The sequence below is a fragment of the Mesocricetus auratus genome, unplaced genomic scaffold, assembly GCF_017639785.1.
Source record: "Mesocricetus auratus isolate SY011 unplaced genomic scaffold, BCM_Maur_2.0 Super-Scaffold_100691, whole genome shotgun sequence".
Taxonomy (NCBI): domain Eukaryota; kingdom Metazoa; phylum Chordata; class Mammalia; order Rodentia; family Cricetidae; genus Mesocricetus; species Mesocricetus auratus.
This window is the reverse complement of record NW_024429267.1, coordinates 42250067-42264987: the sequence shown is the minus strand read 5'-3', so window position 1 is coordinate 42264987 and position 14921 is coordinate 42250067. Positions and strand designations below refer to the sequence as shown.

Here is a 14921-nt window from a genome sequence, read left to right as displayed (position 1 = left end):
ACACTTCAGTTTTAAAAATGCTTTTGTATAGTTCTCAAATCTAAATTTTGGAAGAACAAAGAATATTTTGCTTTTTTGGAGATTCTTTTAGAGTACTGATCACAGATTATTGAAGTTTTTTAAGGTGGTAAACTTAATACTATACTTTTGGTTTGTTAATCGTGAAATAATCAGACTTTAAGTTAGTTGTAAAATCAATGTCTAATATGTTTGTGAATTCAATTATTTGTACCTTTCACAGAGGGGCAAACCTCAAAAGGTTGCGATCATATTTTAGCTTTTTTCCTCCTGAACCTTGAACTGCCCCCAAAAGCTGGAAGAATGCTTATTTTGTACATTCTTATCTAATTTAAGTTACCATAATAGCGTCTAGATTTTAGCAGTGCTCCTCAAACTCAGAAGCTCAGGAGTTACCTGGCCGCCTAGCTCTCAGGCTGCCTCTGAGAGGGCTCAGGGCGAGACCTCCCATTCTGACTGTAAGGTCTAGGTGGCAGTGACACTGACTATGGCATTACCCAGGAAGTTGCATGACACTGGGCCCAGCCTTCCGTCACCAGAGGTCTTCAACTTGATCAAACTACTGAGAAAACTTGGCCAATATTCAAGTCTGCTAAAACATGTTCAATGTTTATTTTTAAATAATAATGCAAAATGTAACCGTATAGTACAAAGTACAAAAAAGAGAACTTAGCAATTGCACTTTTATTTTAAAAATGGAATACAATTTCCGTGTCATATTTATTACAATACATATTGAGATCTTGTAAAATTTATGAAAATTTTACTATAAATATACAAATAAAAAATACCTAAGCCGAGAAGTTGTGGCACGCCTTTAATCCCAGTACTCGGGAGGCAGAGGCAGGCAGATCTCTGTGAGTTTGAGACCAACCTGGTCTACAGAGTGAGTTTCAGGACAGCCTCCAAAGGCACAGAGAAACCCTGTCTCGAAAAACCAAAACAAAAGAAAGCAACAACAAAACAACAACAACAACAAAAAAAAACCCAATACCTAATGTGGCAATATTTATAAAATCTATAAAAATATTTACAAATTTTCAGTATAAAAGTGACAACTAATTGAGGTAAAGCAAGATTGATTTAGACAATTTAGAAAGAAGTGGAATTGTCAGCTTTTTTTTGTTGTTGAGGACTAACTCCAGGGTCTGATGCACTGTGTCCCCAGCTTTACTTTTTAAATTTTGTGACAAGGTCTCACTAAGTTGCCTGGGCTGGCCTTGAACTCATTCCATGCTCTTAAGCTGACCTTGACCTTGAGAACCTCCTGCCTAAGCTTGTGAGTAGCTGGGAGTCAGGCCTGTGCCACAGTAAAATCAGAATGGTACAGAGCCTGTGGTTGCCAACAGTCACTACAATGTAGCACAGTGACAGACTTCCCTGGAGACAGCACAGAAAGCAGGGGCTGACTAAATCAGCTTAGGGGAAAGGAAGACTCGAAAGCAAAGCCAGTCGTGGTGGCATGCATCTATCATCCCAGCACCCAGCAGGCTAAGGAGCAATGGCCAAGAGTTCACCGTCAACCTGAGCTACACAGACTCTCACACACCACACAGGAAGAGGCTGGGGAGATGCTCAGTTGGTAAAGTGCTGTGTAAGCATAAGGACCCCAGTTCAATCCCCAGAAACCCCTCTAGAAGCTGGGCATAGGGATGGAGGCTTGTAATCCTGTCTCTGGAGGTGGAGACAGGTGGATCCGTTACCAGGATGCTGGAAGGTCAGTCAGCCTAGCTAAGTGAGGACCAGGTCACTGAGACCCTGTCTCAAAACACAAACACCCCAAAGCGTCTCAAAAAATAAAGCAAAACAAAAACCAAGGTGGATAGCAATGGACCCCTGACCTTCATATGTGTACATGCACATGTGTGTGCTTATTCTCACGCAAAAACCCAGAAAAAGAAAAACAAGAATTCCTATGTAGTTTATTTCACAGAAAACTATTCAGACCTTTCATAAACACCCCTTTAGCCCTTTGAGGTAGAGAGCTGGGTCAGACCCCTGCTGAGAACAAGACCAGTGAATGACAGGGCTGAGGCTACTCTCCAGGGAGCAGAAGAATCATGGGATTCTTAAACCATGGGCTCCTGCCAGCTCTTGTTGCAGAGACCAGCCCACTTCTCATGCCATTAGTGTACTGATGTCTACATCCTGGATCTCATCCCATAGAAAATGGATTCTTTAATCAATTTGAACTGTACACAATTCAGTGTAATCCAGTACAACTTCATATGAATACCAGTTAAATAACACTAAGCAGGAAAAATGATTTTCTTTAAAAAACACTGTTTTGAATTTGAATGTTCCAGATGTTTGTTTTATCCTGAGGTATTCTTGCAAAAAAAAATTGGCACTGTTACCTTTGTTCCTGGGGAAGGAAAATATTAGGAGAATGAGTTGTTTTAAAGATAAACGTGTCTCCACTTGATGACTGCCTTGAAGGAGCTTTTCCACCCAAAAGTGATGTCTCTGCTTCTTTTATTTCCATTGCCCTTTTGTACAGTTCAGCAGCCTTTTCAAAATTCCCTTCTTCATAGCTTTGAAAGAAAAAGATATGAGAAATATACTTATTAGTAAGAAGCAGCTTTCCCTTCTAAATAGCCATCCTAGAGACTGAAAAGCAAGTTGCAAATAATTTCCCATTCCCACTGCACTTTCTTTTTCCTCATATATGGATGGGCATAGGGTTGGAGGCTTGTAATCCTGTCTCGGGAAGTAGAGGCAGGTGGAGATATGTATGTATGTATGTATGTATGTATGTATGTATGTATGTATGTATACACACACACACACACATATATGTAGACAAGTTAGCCAGGATTCCCAAATTCAACTATCTACACTGGGGAATTATATCTCTTGTATGCACATCATTAAGATCATGTTGTAATGGGTTCGGTACAAAAAAATGTTAACAAGTGTTGTATCCTGAGACGAACACACAGAAGTGAGTAAAACTCAACACACACTTAACTCATTGGCTCTGAGGTCAGTGAGTGGCCTTATGACCCCAGAGGCAGTCAGTAGTATAAGCCATCTTCACTGTGGGCCACAATACACACCTCCAAAAAGTAAGCCCTCCTCACCCTACTTCTGAGTATCACCTGAGGATCTGAAGCTACAAGCGACCAAGACAACTACTCTCCCTTCAAAGAAAGGCTACTTTCAGCAATAAACATTTCATGCTGTTCTGTGATGAGTCAGAGTTGCTAAAGAGTTGGCATGGATGAGAAAACAGGGTGAGTTCTTACCTGAGCACAGCTAAGTTTTTTAACGTTTCTCCAACTCGAGGATGCATCCGTCCCAAGCTATCTTCATAAATCTTTAATGCTCTCTCATAAAGTGGCAGTGCTTCACTGTGCTTTTTCTTATTAAAAAAAATAGTGCTCACTTAAACACACTGTTTACGAAATGACTATTAATGTATTCTATACTGAGCTGACCTACTTTGGTCAGCACTTTAAAATCCTAATATCCTCCTAAGAGTGCACTATTTGATGAATAACTGTGACTAGAGAAGCAGTATAATGGAAAGGAAGAACTCCAAGTTTCAGACTTGTCTTAGCACCAGTCCGACCCAAAGGCTGCTGATGGTCCTGCGGGTCCTTGGGCAGATGCTCTGAGACTGTCCTGTGGGTTCAGGGATCTCCAGAAGGTGAAAAGCAAACCTGAGCTCAGCAGTCGGCTGGGGTCCTAACTCAGACAGGAACTAGCTTACACATATAACTTCAATAAACTCTGAGGTATTTAAAAAGGAAGCATTAACTGGTAAATAGCCTTATATTTTCTTTACGGTGCCATTAATCTGTATGTATCCATATTTTTTTACCCTCAGATTATTCACTTGTAAATAGTTGAAATGTAGATGCTTACCATCTGGCTATGAAGGACTGCCAAGTTCACCAAGGCAGTAGCTACACTGGGGTGTTTTGGGCCAAAGGATTTCTGCCGAATCTCAACAGCCAATTCATACAAAGGTACAGCTTTGTCAACTCTTCCCTAAAAAAACAAAAGTATAATCTAACAAAAACATGAAACCCACAGATAATCTGACCAGAGCTTCCTCCAGAAATAAAATGTATTAAGTAAAGGTGCAGAAGCCTTTTCTACAGCAGGTCACACCTATTTTCAAGCAACTGAAAATCCAATGGAATATGGAAGTGGAGCTTTTGGGAAAACAACCATTGCCTGACAACTTGGAAAGCACTTTATTTATAACCCAGTGTTCCCAGTGAAAGAAAAGCCTGGCAGTGTAGGTCTGTTGCTCAACTTAAGTCATGAAGGCATCAGAATAAAACCACATCCCACCAATTGCCAAGTCCCTTTTGGAGTTTCCCCGTGATTTCTTTTAACATAGAAGCTGCCTGAAAGAACAGCAATTCCCTTCTTGCTACATGAGGTTCCGTGCCGGGGGACTACCAGCAAGGGAGCCACCAACATCTCAAGATGGTGACAGCCCTGCCTCTACACCTCTCAAAGCAGACTGTGGCCAAGTTTTGTTTTGAACAGATACAAGAATCCAAACTTTACTCCCATGGCAAAGAACTGATTATTTAATTGTAGATAAAGTCAGAGAAGAGCGAAATAAGATGAGCAGCCCTGGCCATTGGGTGCCTTGGTGTGTTTGGGTCAATAGCAAGTACAGTAAGAGGATTTGAAAAATTCCCAAGATGGAACATAAAAAAGATCTCATTCATAATGTTGATAAAACAGCTTATATTTGAAAAGAACTCATTCACAATGTTGATAGATTTATGGCTAGAATGCATTTTCAGAAAACTAAATCAGTATCTTAATTGAATTAACTCCGAAACAATATATACCTTCATGTTCTCATTTGTTAGAAATTAATGCTGTTTTAAAAAGCTCGCCTGAAATAACCTCCCATCCAATGACAAACTAAGTAGCTGGCTGCAGTCATGGCTTCTGTGGTACATTATAAAGCACACAGTCATGGTGGGGCAGACTTACTGTTTTCTTATACAAGATAGCGAGATGCTTCACTGTGTAGGCCAGGGAAGGGTGATCAGGCGCCAAGGCGCGTCTCCGGATGTCCAGGGCTCGCTCGTAGAGCTCCTCTGCTTTCTCGTACTGCTTCTTTTCATTGCAAAGAGCCGCCAAGTTGTTCAGAGACTGGGCACAGTCTGGGTGATCTGGCCCCAGAACCCGCTCCCTCATTTCCAAGGAACGCTTCAGAAACTGCTCTGCCGTTCTAGGAACAAAACCCCGACGTGCCTTGAACAATCTCTAGAGCTCTAGTGATGTGGGTAACCGGAACATTTTTATTCCTAGACACACTGAAGTGAAGGATTCAGACCAAACCCACCTCTCCACCTCTCCCCGCCCTTCCCACACCATGAGGCATCAGTTCTCCATTTCTCCTAAAAGAAAAACCCACAGATACTTTTGGAAACAGTCTTCTAAGACCTTTACAGTGATCAGACCTGTGACAAATTTAAAATGTTGGCATCCGTTCCTGTTTTCTTAGGAATCACTACCAAAAAATTGTTAGTAAAAGAAACTTAAGTGAAGTGGATGGAAAAACAATGTGCTGCTTTTTTCTGAAGTTTCAAATTGGCTAGCTGTTTCTGACATCCGAAGAAACCTAACCACACTTGGTTTTTCGGACAGTGGAGGTGTACGTGTGTGAAGTCTTTTCTGTCCACGTAAACTAAAGGGCAAAGCAGCAGGGGCCACCGTTTCTTCTGGCCCCTCGCATGTTTGAAGTTGCCTCTGTGAAGTCTCACACACGATGCCCACATGCAATCATTTTTTACAAGCACAAAGGCCACTCTAGGGAAGATGCAGAGTAACACTGATATTGGGAAGCCACGTGGGACAGAAAAGGAAACAGGACCTAACATCAAACAGGAAAGATTTTTAAAATCTTTTCCCCTCTAACTTAGGACTTGATTGACATGTAAAACAGCTTCGTACCAAAGACACACAACCCAGTGGATACTTCTCTCCACACGAATGCCTCAGTACTCACTCGAGGTTGTTTTGAAGATAGTAGAGGACACCCAGTTCATTGAGGGTGCGGGCATTCTCAGGCTTGTCCTTGCCTAAGGTGAGCTCTTCTAACTGCAGAGCCCGTCTGCGTAACAGGGCAAACCCGTACTGCAGCAACACAGAAATGCAACCACTGAGCACCAGCCTCAATTCTGGATGCATCTACTGTTGTCCTAACGAAAGCCTTTCTCTTTAGACGATAGTTATTTTAAGTAGCACATTGAATATACACTTTATGAGGGACACGTGTGTTTATCTCTACATGGAATCATGTTCACAAATTCAATAAGCAGCATGTTTGTGAAAATGGTTATGAGGTATTTTAGCATGGCATGTGTCAAAGCACGTCAGAAAAGACTAGGAACAGCTTCCTGATGCATTGCAGCACATACAAACAGCAGGTCCTCTTTAGTTTTTTATAACCGTGCATCTGTGCACACATGTGCAGGTGAAAGCCAGATGTCAACTACAGGTGTGATCCTCAGTTGCCGCCCACCTTAGATTTAGACATGGTGTCATTCACTGGAAGTGACTGCAATCCTCCTGTGTCTACCACTCCAGTGCTGGGATTACAAATGGGCCAGCCTTTGTTTCTTATTTCAGTGGGGGCTGGGGTCAAGCTCAGGACCCCATGTTTGTACAGCAAGCACCTTGCTCACTGACTATCTCCTCTATCCCACGGACAGAGAATTTTATGCCAAACATGCTATAGTTAGGCTTTTTTCAGCAACTCTGAAACATTAAAAGTATTATGTTTGCTCAAGGGAAACAATTCTTTCCCATCTGAATTTCACAGATGTTAATAAAACTTCTATTTCCTCTCCTTCACAGAAAAGAATCAAAGTCACTTGAAACAGCACCTTCCAGAGTCTATAACTGGAAGAGTTTTATAATTTAAAACTTCCAAGCTAAGCTGAGTTTTACAACTTAAAAGCCCTCTGGGTTGGGCTGTTCAACAATACCACTTTCGACCGTGATTATGAATAAAAGGAAAATGCCAGTCAGTGCCTTTCTAGAAGTCACTTAAAATCTGAAGCCCTCCAGTGGGAGGTTTATGCATTCATGAAATTCGGATCTCATCTTCCCCTCGGGTTCAAAGGACAACAGGGACACAGTCTCATTACCAGGCTGCCTTTTCTCCTTGTGGCTTGCTGGCGGATTTTAACGGATCTTTTCCTAAAATGTTCAGCTTGTTCATATCTTTAAAAAAAAATAAGAGAGGGGCAAGAGGGGGAGGGAAAATGGTGAGTTGGGAAATGGAGTATATTCCATGATCATATTCATGATTCAGGGAGACACAATCAGCGGGACACAGCACAGGCTGGTTTCAACTATTAAATACAACAGGAGTCTCGTGGCAACTCACGCAGTTCAAGATCTCTGAGGAAACCCGCACAGTCCTCTAAAATGCTCACATTTAACTGTTTTAAACTGACTTAATGCAATCTGAATCTCTAGCAGTCTAACATACTGAAAATCCCAAAGTTAAGTTTGCAGTACGCACCTTTTACCTGGACAGGCTAAAGTTTGGTTAGCTATAAATGCAAAAATCCAGGCAGAGTTAATGTAAAACAATACTTACAGAAGTTAAAAAGAAAAATTTCCAGGTAGGAAGAGAAAGGATTTCTGAGAGAGGAAGAGAGTCCACTCAGTGGGTACCCAGTAGGTACAAAGGCTTTAAAAATGTGCGTGCTGTCCTATTCAAATGGCGAGGAAGAGAGTCCACTCAGTGGGTACCCAGTAGGTAGAAAGGCTTTAAAAAGTGTGCTGTCCTATTCAAATAGCATCAGGGATCACACCCAGGGCCACACACAGCTAGGCAAGCCCTCTAGTGCAGAGATACAGCCTCACTTTGAAAGCCTTTTTGTTACACTACAGCCAACATTTCCTAAAAAGGGTGTGTATTTTAGGTTTTGTGGGCAATGGGACCTCTGTCAAAACCAACGAAACCTTCCAGTAATGTGCAGAGGTGACCACAAATAATATATAAATAAAATACATGGCTGGAAGCCCATAAAACCTTCTTATCAAACTGGACTTGGCCACTAGGCAATGGCTCTCGGTCCCTGTAGTAGTAGCGTGCTCAGCATTATAATGATGGCTGGTGAAAGAGCCAGAGTTCAAACCTCACACTACATTACTTCCAAGCTCAGCTCTAGCCTTCATACATCTTCAGTGAAAACAAAAACCAAGAAACCTGGGAATTCTAATTTTCTTTGTGTCCCCCATGAAGATCAGGCAGTACCACCTGAACACGATGCATAGGATAAGGAAAAGAGCCCCAGAGCAAAGCCTACCACATACCTGCATTAGAAACACCCACTCCCTTTGTGACCACCAAAGACTTACTTATTTTGTTTATGGTACAAGGTTGCCAGTGCCTCGAGTTCCCGAGCGGCATGTGGATGGTCTGTGCCGTAAGCATTTTCCGAGATCTCCAAGGCCTGTTTGTACAGCTGCTCTGCGTCCCCAAACTTCTTCCACTGCACGTACACACTGGCCAGTTGGTGCAGGGACTGGGCTACTCTCGGGTGGTCTGGATCTAACGCCGTCTCCCGAATTTCTAGGGACCTCTGTAAGGGCACCACAGCCTGGGAACAAAGGTGAGAGGCTGATCACCGCGGCAATTAAACTGCCGATTAAACAGAACAGATCTCAGCACCACAAAGAAAACAGCTCCCCTCCTGGGAAGGAGGGACAAGTAAACATGGAGAGCCAACCTGCCTTGAGGTTACCTGACTGAGAAGGCCGAGGTCTTTCAGAAACCGGCCGAGGGTTTCATACAGGTCGGCTAGGCATAGCATGTTCTCCTCGCCTTCGTGGTTCCCATACTGCTTCAGTGACTCAAAGTACTCGGTCGCCATCGCACCTTTGTCTTTGCCAACAAACTGCCAGTAACTCAGCAACTCGGCAAAGTGTCCTCTGTCCCAACAGACAACGTTAACTTGATGGAAACCATACTTTAAAATCCTCTGCAAATGAAAACTCTGGAATTCCTTTCTACTGAGCTATTGGCAATTTTTGCAGAGGCAAACATCGCACAGTGACAGTGAGGCCAGACTTGCATTGTCATCTGTCCCACTGCTGGGGGGGGGGAGTGGCATCTGCAGTAGACTGTCAGACCTCCCTCCCCTCACCATTGTGTGTACAGAAAGGGATGTCAGCACCACCTGCTGTGTGAGTGCATAGCATGGGAAGGCCTTTGCAAAGCTGTCACTGAGATCTTGCTGATCTTGTCTCTGGTGCTGATTCACTGGAAACCCAGCAGACATTTCAGGCTAAGGTTAACCTAACTCATCCCCAAGTGATTTTAAGCCACGGAATCACATAACAGAAACTAGCAAAGCGGACCAGCTCCCATAGCATATACCCACCTGGTGATTGCCTCTCTCTCTCTCTCTCTCTCTCTCTCTCTCTCTCTCTCTCTCTCTCTCTCTCTCTCTCTCTCTCTCTCTGTGTGTGTGTGTGTGTGTGACCATGTTCATCTGCAGGTAATACTGAGGAGGGGGAGAGAGAAGCCAAGCCAAAAGCAAAGCTGACTTCACAGGAATCACAAACAGCCGACATGGAGCTCAATAGATCCAAGAATGAAATGTGTGAGTGTTTGCTCAGAAGCAAATCAAATTATGCATCTATTTCTAAATTTCTAAGTGAGGCAGAAAACAAACAAACAAAAAAACCTTCCTGGGGCTTAGCAGGTCAGAAGCTGGGCTAATAAATGGGCAGCTATACTGCCAGCAAATTCAAGTGTATCAAGAGAGGCGACAGAGTAGGCTGCAGAACCAGAGCAATGGTTACATTCTCACTGCTCAGATTTCTCTGGGAACCCAGCATCTGGTTTGACATATGACATTTATGAGATACTGGAGGCCTGAAGCAGCTCACTTTAGGAATAATTCCTCTGCAAGGTTTAAAATCTGCTTAATTGCAAGAATAAGACATAAAATTGCCCTGGATTGCAGATGATTTCTTTTTTGTTGTTGTTGTTGTTTTGTTTTATTTTTCGAGACAGGGTTTCTCTGTATTGTTCTGGAGGCTGTCCTAGGCCTCGAACTCACAGAGATCCGCCTGCCTCTGCCTCCCGAGTGCTGGGATTAAAGGTGTGCGCCACCAACGCCTGGCGCGGATGATTTCTGTAAAGCAGAACATACTCTCCCCTGCCCGATCCCCACCCTACTGTCTGTATTTCAGGTGCTACTGAAAGTATTCTGATTGTAAATGTAAAAACAATTCCATTTTATCATCGTAGTTAAGCAGAACAACTAACTGTTTAAATCCTTCCTCTGCAGAGAGGATCTGGGAGGGGCTGCGGACCTTTTGTAAAGGTTCTGAGACACGAAGAGGTTGAGGAGGCAGTTGTGCAACTTCTGTTTGCTTCCCTGCTGCTGGAAAAGCCAGGGGAGCTCATCTGCGCTTCTCCAGGTCACTTGGTCCTGACTGCGGGAGAAAGGAGACGACACAGTGAGACCTTCAGCGACAGAGGGCTCTGAAGGCTTCAGGAGAGGCCTGGAGGGAACACATTTAACCACTATTTCTGACTCTTGTATAATACAAAGCCAAGAAAGCTAGGCCAATGCCAGAAATTTTACCATTCCCACTGTATATAAATCCCTGGTATTCTGTACTGGACTCTCCCAGGCCATAATGAGGAAGAGGATAAAACACTGAAACATTAAAACAGGGTAAAAGAATGAAAGCCCCAGAACATTAAAACTCCACATGCTAAATGACAGTATCTTCCTAAATGACAGTAAAAAAAACCTTCAGCGGGCCTGAACATACATGCATGGAGGTACATGTGCTTGTGTGTGTGCGCATGCATGTTTGCATGACAGGGAGAATACACACATGTGTGACATATATTTTAATTATTTAAACAGAATAAATATAAAGACAATAAATTTATCTTGTATCAATGTCATTTTTTTTCTTGACATTAATTAGGTAGACACTGGGCTACCTTCCCAGCCTTTAATTTTATTTATTTATTTAATTTTGAGATAGGGAAGATTTCACTAAATTTTTAGGCCTTGATCCCACTCAGTAGCCCAGACAGACTTTAAACCTGCAATCCCCCTGCCTCAGTTTCCCTAGTAACTGGTATTAAGGCATGTGCTACCTGACCTGGCTGAATTTTACACTTCAACTTAGAAGCTAAGAGAGAGAAACAAGAAAACAAAGGCAGAGTGTGTTACAGAAGAACAAGGAGACATCTCTGATACCTGAGTTGTGAGGTAAAATAGTTGATCAGCTTTTGCCTGTGTGAAGAAACGAGGGTGGGGTCCTCCATGTACTCTAGTCTCACTGTTTCCCAGGCCTGGAGAGGGAGAGAGAACACCAGATTCTGTTTTTAAGTCATTATACATCTGACTTACAAAAAGAAGTTTATAGTTCTTTCATTTTTATAGTTACATAGTAGAAATAGCCCTACAATATTTTTAAACAAACCAAGGATAAACTAACATAATGAACTCAGTTTAGTACAAAAATTAAGACTTCAGAGCACAATTTAACTTAAAAATTAGTTAGTTAGTGTGTGTGTGTGTATGTGTGTATGTGTGTGTTTTAAATCCCAGAAAATTAGATGTGGCACTGCATCCATCACACATAGGTTAAAGCAGGGAGAACACTTGCTTAGGCCAGCCTAGGTTATACAGCCTGGGCCGTGCAGCCTCAGGTATAAAACCAAGCAAGGCCTAGTGGCTCACTGTCTCTTCCAGCTGCCTGTGGGTCCAGATATAGAACTCTCTGCTACCTCTCAAGCACCATGTCTGCCTGCACATTGCCATGCTTCCTGCCACCATGACAATGGACTAAGCCTCTGAACTGTAAGCCAGCCCCAATTAAACATCTTCCTTTATACGAGTTGCTGTGGTCATGGTGTCTCTTCACAGCAATAGAAACCCTAACTAAGAAAGAAGTTGGTACAGGGATTGGGATATTGCTGTGATAGGCTGGACCATGCTTTTGTTTGACAGAGTATGGACCTTGGGGCTGTGGATCAGAAAAGCAGTTGAATGCCTTAAGTTGAGTTTAATGAGCCATACTAGTAGGAGCATTGGAGACAGTGGCACTGAGGGTGATTTGAACTGTGGGGACCTGGCTCATGAGGTTTCAGAGAAACTCCCTTTTTGATTTTGCTTTATGGCTGGAATTTTGCTATTTTTAAAACATTTTATGTGTAACATGTAACAAGAGAGATACCTTCTTAATCATTGTTTTTTGTTTTTGAGATTTACAGCATCTGGCTATGTAGCGTACCTTAGGCTGGCCTCAGATTTATAAAGCTCCTGCCTTAGTTGCCCAGGCTTATAGGCTTGTGCTACCATACCTAGCTCCTCTTAATAAATGCTGTGGGTTTTGAGACATGATCTCATGCATCCCAGGTTAGTCTTGAATTCCTGAGCTTCCTGTCTCTACCTTACAGGTACTGGCATAATGGTAGACATGTGCCACTGTTCCTGGCTCCTTTTAATAAAATTGCAATACACTATTGTTCATGACAGACGATACTTTGCAGCAGATCTTTAGAACTAAAGCACTTTGGGTGCCACTTTTGAAGTAATAGCTGCCTCCTGAAGGCACTAGACACGCTTAGTGTTGGGCAAGTTCACATGCATTCTAAAGTCACTGCAAAAAATCAAAGTGTAATGCCAAACTTTAGCTTTTGATGTTAGCATCTGAAACATTTAACATAACATAGTGTAACATAGCATGGAAGGCTACAGAGATACTTACAAGTAAAAAAACAAAACAAAACTTTTTATAAAAAGATGTTTGAAATAATATTTACCTGCAGATGTTGAAACCTGAGCAAGCCACAGCTGTAAGTCAGCAGACACATTTTGTGTAAACCGTGGACAATGGAGGTCAAGGAAGCCCAGGACATCTCTGGATACAGCTCCATCAGCTCCGACTCACTCACACCATTGTGACTGACACTGATGAGACAGAGAATCTAGACAGAGAGCAAGACACACAGGAAGCACAGGGCACCTCAGAAATCACAGCCAAGAATGTCTAAAACTTGTTAACACTCATTAACTTTTTATCCACACTTTGTCTCAAAGAAACAAAGGAAGTGGAGAAGCAACTGATGGAGACATCCTGATGTCAACCTCTGACCTCCACATATCTACACACGGGCAGCTGTACATACGTGCACATCTCTCTCTCTCTCTCTCTCTCTCTCTCTCTCTCTCTCTCTCTCTCTCTCTCTCTCTCTCTCTCTCTCACACACACACACCTTAGCCAAGACAATCACAAAAAACAACAGAAAAAGACAATTTGCTCAACAAAATGTTAAAGCTTGTCTAAAAGTTCTAGGACAATATATCATGGGGGGGGGGAAGCTCAACTGAATAGAAAGGCCTAGAAACAGACCCACAATTTCATGTGAGCTAATATCTGTCAGGTAGCACTCCAAATCAGAAGAGAATATATTATTTAATAAAAATAACAATCAAATAGTCACATAACAAAAGACTAAATAAAAAGCAGATATTTTTCTCTCACCCAAGCTAAAATACATCCACATGAATTAAAGACACACACACAGAAACTCTAAGATGTTTTGAAGGAAACTACATGAACACACATCACACAGGGGACATTTAAAGCAGGAGAGAGTTTGAAACACAACAGACCAGAACTGTTGGTAAATTTGATTTTAGCAAAATAAAAATTTTAAATACATACCATCATAGGTGACAAAATACAAAGGAAAAAGATAACGTAATTTGTATTTAATATGAACACTTAAGAACTTCAAACCAATCACAAAAAGAAATCCAGGATCGAGGAGATGGCTCAGTGGTTAAAAACACCTGCTGCTCTTCCAGAGGACCCACGTTCAGTTTCCAGCATCCACACCGGAGGCTCACAACCACATATAACTCCAGCTCCAAGGCATCCAGAGTCCTCCCTTGGCCTCCTGGGGAACCTGCACTCATATACACCCCCCCCAACAGATACACAGGCACACACAGACCAGGAAGAAACAGACAACCCAATTTAAAAAGGAGTAAAAGTCAAGCATGGCTATGCAAGCCTATAATCCCAACACTTGGAAGGCTGGCCCAGGAGGATGGTTGCGGTTTGAGACCAGCCTGGGCTTAAAAACACAAGAAACAGGGCAATGAATAACCATGAGAGGCGAAATCTCAGTGATAACCAGGAAGAATGCAGCAAGCATGGGCTCCAGTCTTCCTCATATGCTTGCAACGTACTTAAGCTCAAACAAAAATGACTAACTCTGTTATTATCTTTGCGGCTGCGGGCGATGAAACACGCACACACTACTCAATAAACCCACGTGGAGTTCATTGGCAAAGGGAACAAGGGAGGAGTAGGTGTCGGCTGACCGGGAGCAGAGATGGAAGGGAGACAGAGATGGAAGAGAGATAGACGACGGAAGAGAAAGAGGGGAAGGGGAAGGGGATAAGGGCGATAAGGGCAATAAGGTACGAACAGGCAGATGTGCTCACTTAAAAGGGGAAGCTTGCACATATGTACAGAGTCCTTATGCCGCCACGTGTGACATACTATGCCATACAGGGCCCTTTGAGCTGTCTAAGTATCTGCCTGAATGCTGGTGTGCGTATCCATGCCAGGATACCAATAAACTGTACCCACGAGGCCCCCAGCTGTCCTCTGGTGGGTGCACTGCCCTTCACCTGTGTCATCAGCTCTTTGTCCAAGTCACTTGGCATGGACTCCCGGATGGAGTGGAGAACGAGTCTGTACAATGAAACTGTATCTTGACACTCCAGGCACTGCCGAAGGGTTTTCTCCAAGTTGCCTGCTCTCCCGGCACTGTGGGAATTGAGAACAGACCGAATTTCACAAAGACTGCCAGTAGCTGTGAAGAATGTGGGCACATAAAAACAGTGACC

The 14921-nt window shown here is 42.9% G+C and overlaps 1 protein-coding gene across 3 annotated transcripts in view; it reads right to left on the bottom strand.

Moving 5' to 3' along the window:
* Window positions 1–1653: 1653 nt before the first annotated feature.
* The window catches only part of Nphp3 (nephrocystin 3), a 38715-nt gene continuing 25447 nt past the window's right edge, over window positions 1654–14921 (bottom strand). For 2 of the 3 annotated variants that reach the window (XM_005074826.4, XM_040739877.1), the window contains 12 exons: window positions 14703–14841; window positions 12821–12985; window positions 11250–11344; window positions 10342–10464; window positions 8763–8949; window positions 8377–8618; window positions 7152–7227; window positions 6008–6135; window positions 4987–5227; window positions 3889–4014; window positions 3267–3382; window positions 1654–2552 (listed from right to left, as the gene is read on the bottom strand). In XM_005074826.4, coding sequence (XP_005074883.1) covers window positions 2372–2552; window positions 3267–3382; window positions 3889–4014; window positions 4987–5227; window positions 6008–6135; window positions 7152–7227; window positions 8377–8618; window positions 8763–8949; window positions 10342–10464; window positions 11250–11344; window positions 12821–12985; window positions 14703–14841 — 1819 coding nt within the window. In that variant the 3' untranslated portion in view covers window positions 1654–2371. Of the gene's footprint in view, window positions 2553–3266; window positions 3383–3888; window positions 4015–4986; window positions 5228–6007; window positions 6136–7151; window positions 7228–8376; window positions 8619–8762; window positions 8950–10294; window positions 10465–11249; window positions 11345–12820; window positions 12986–14702; window positions 14842–14921 lie in introns of those variants that run through there. The other variant, XM_040739879.1, reaches the window with a different exon arrangement.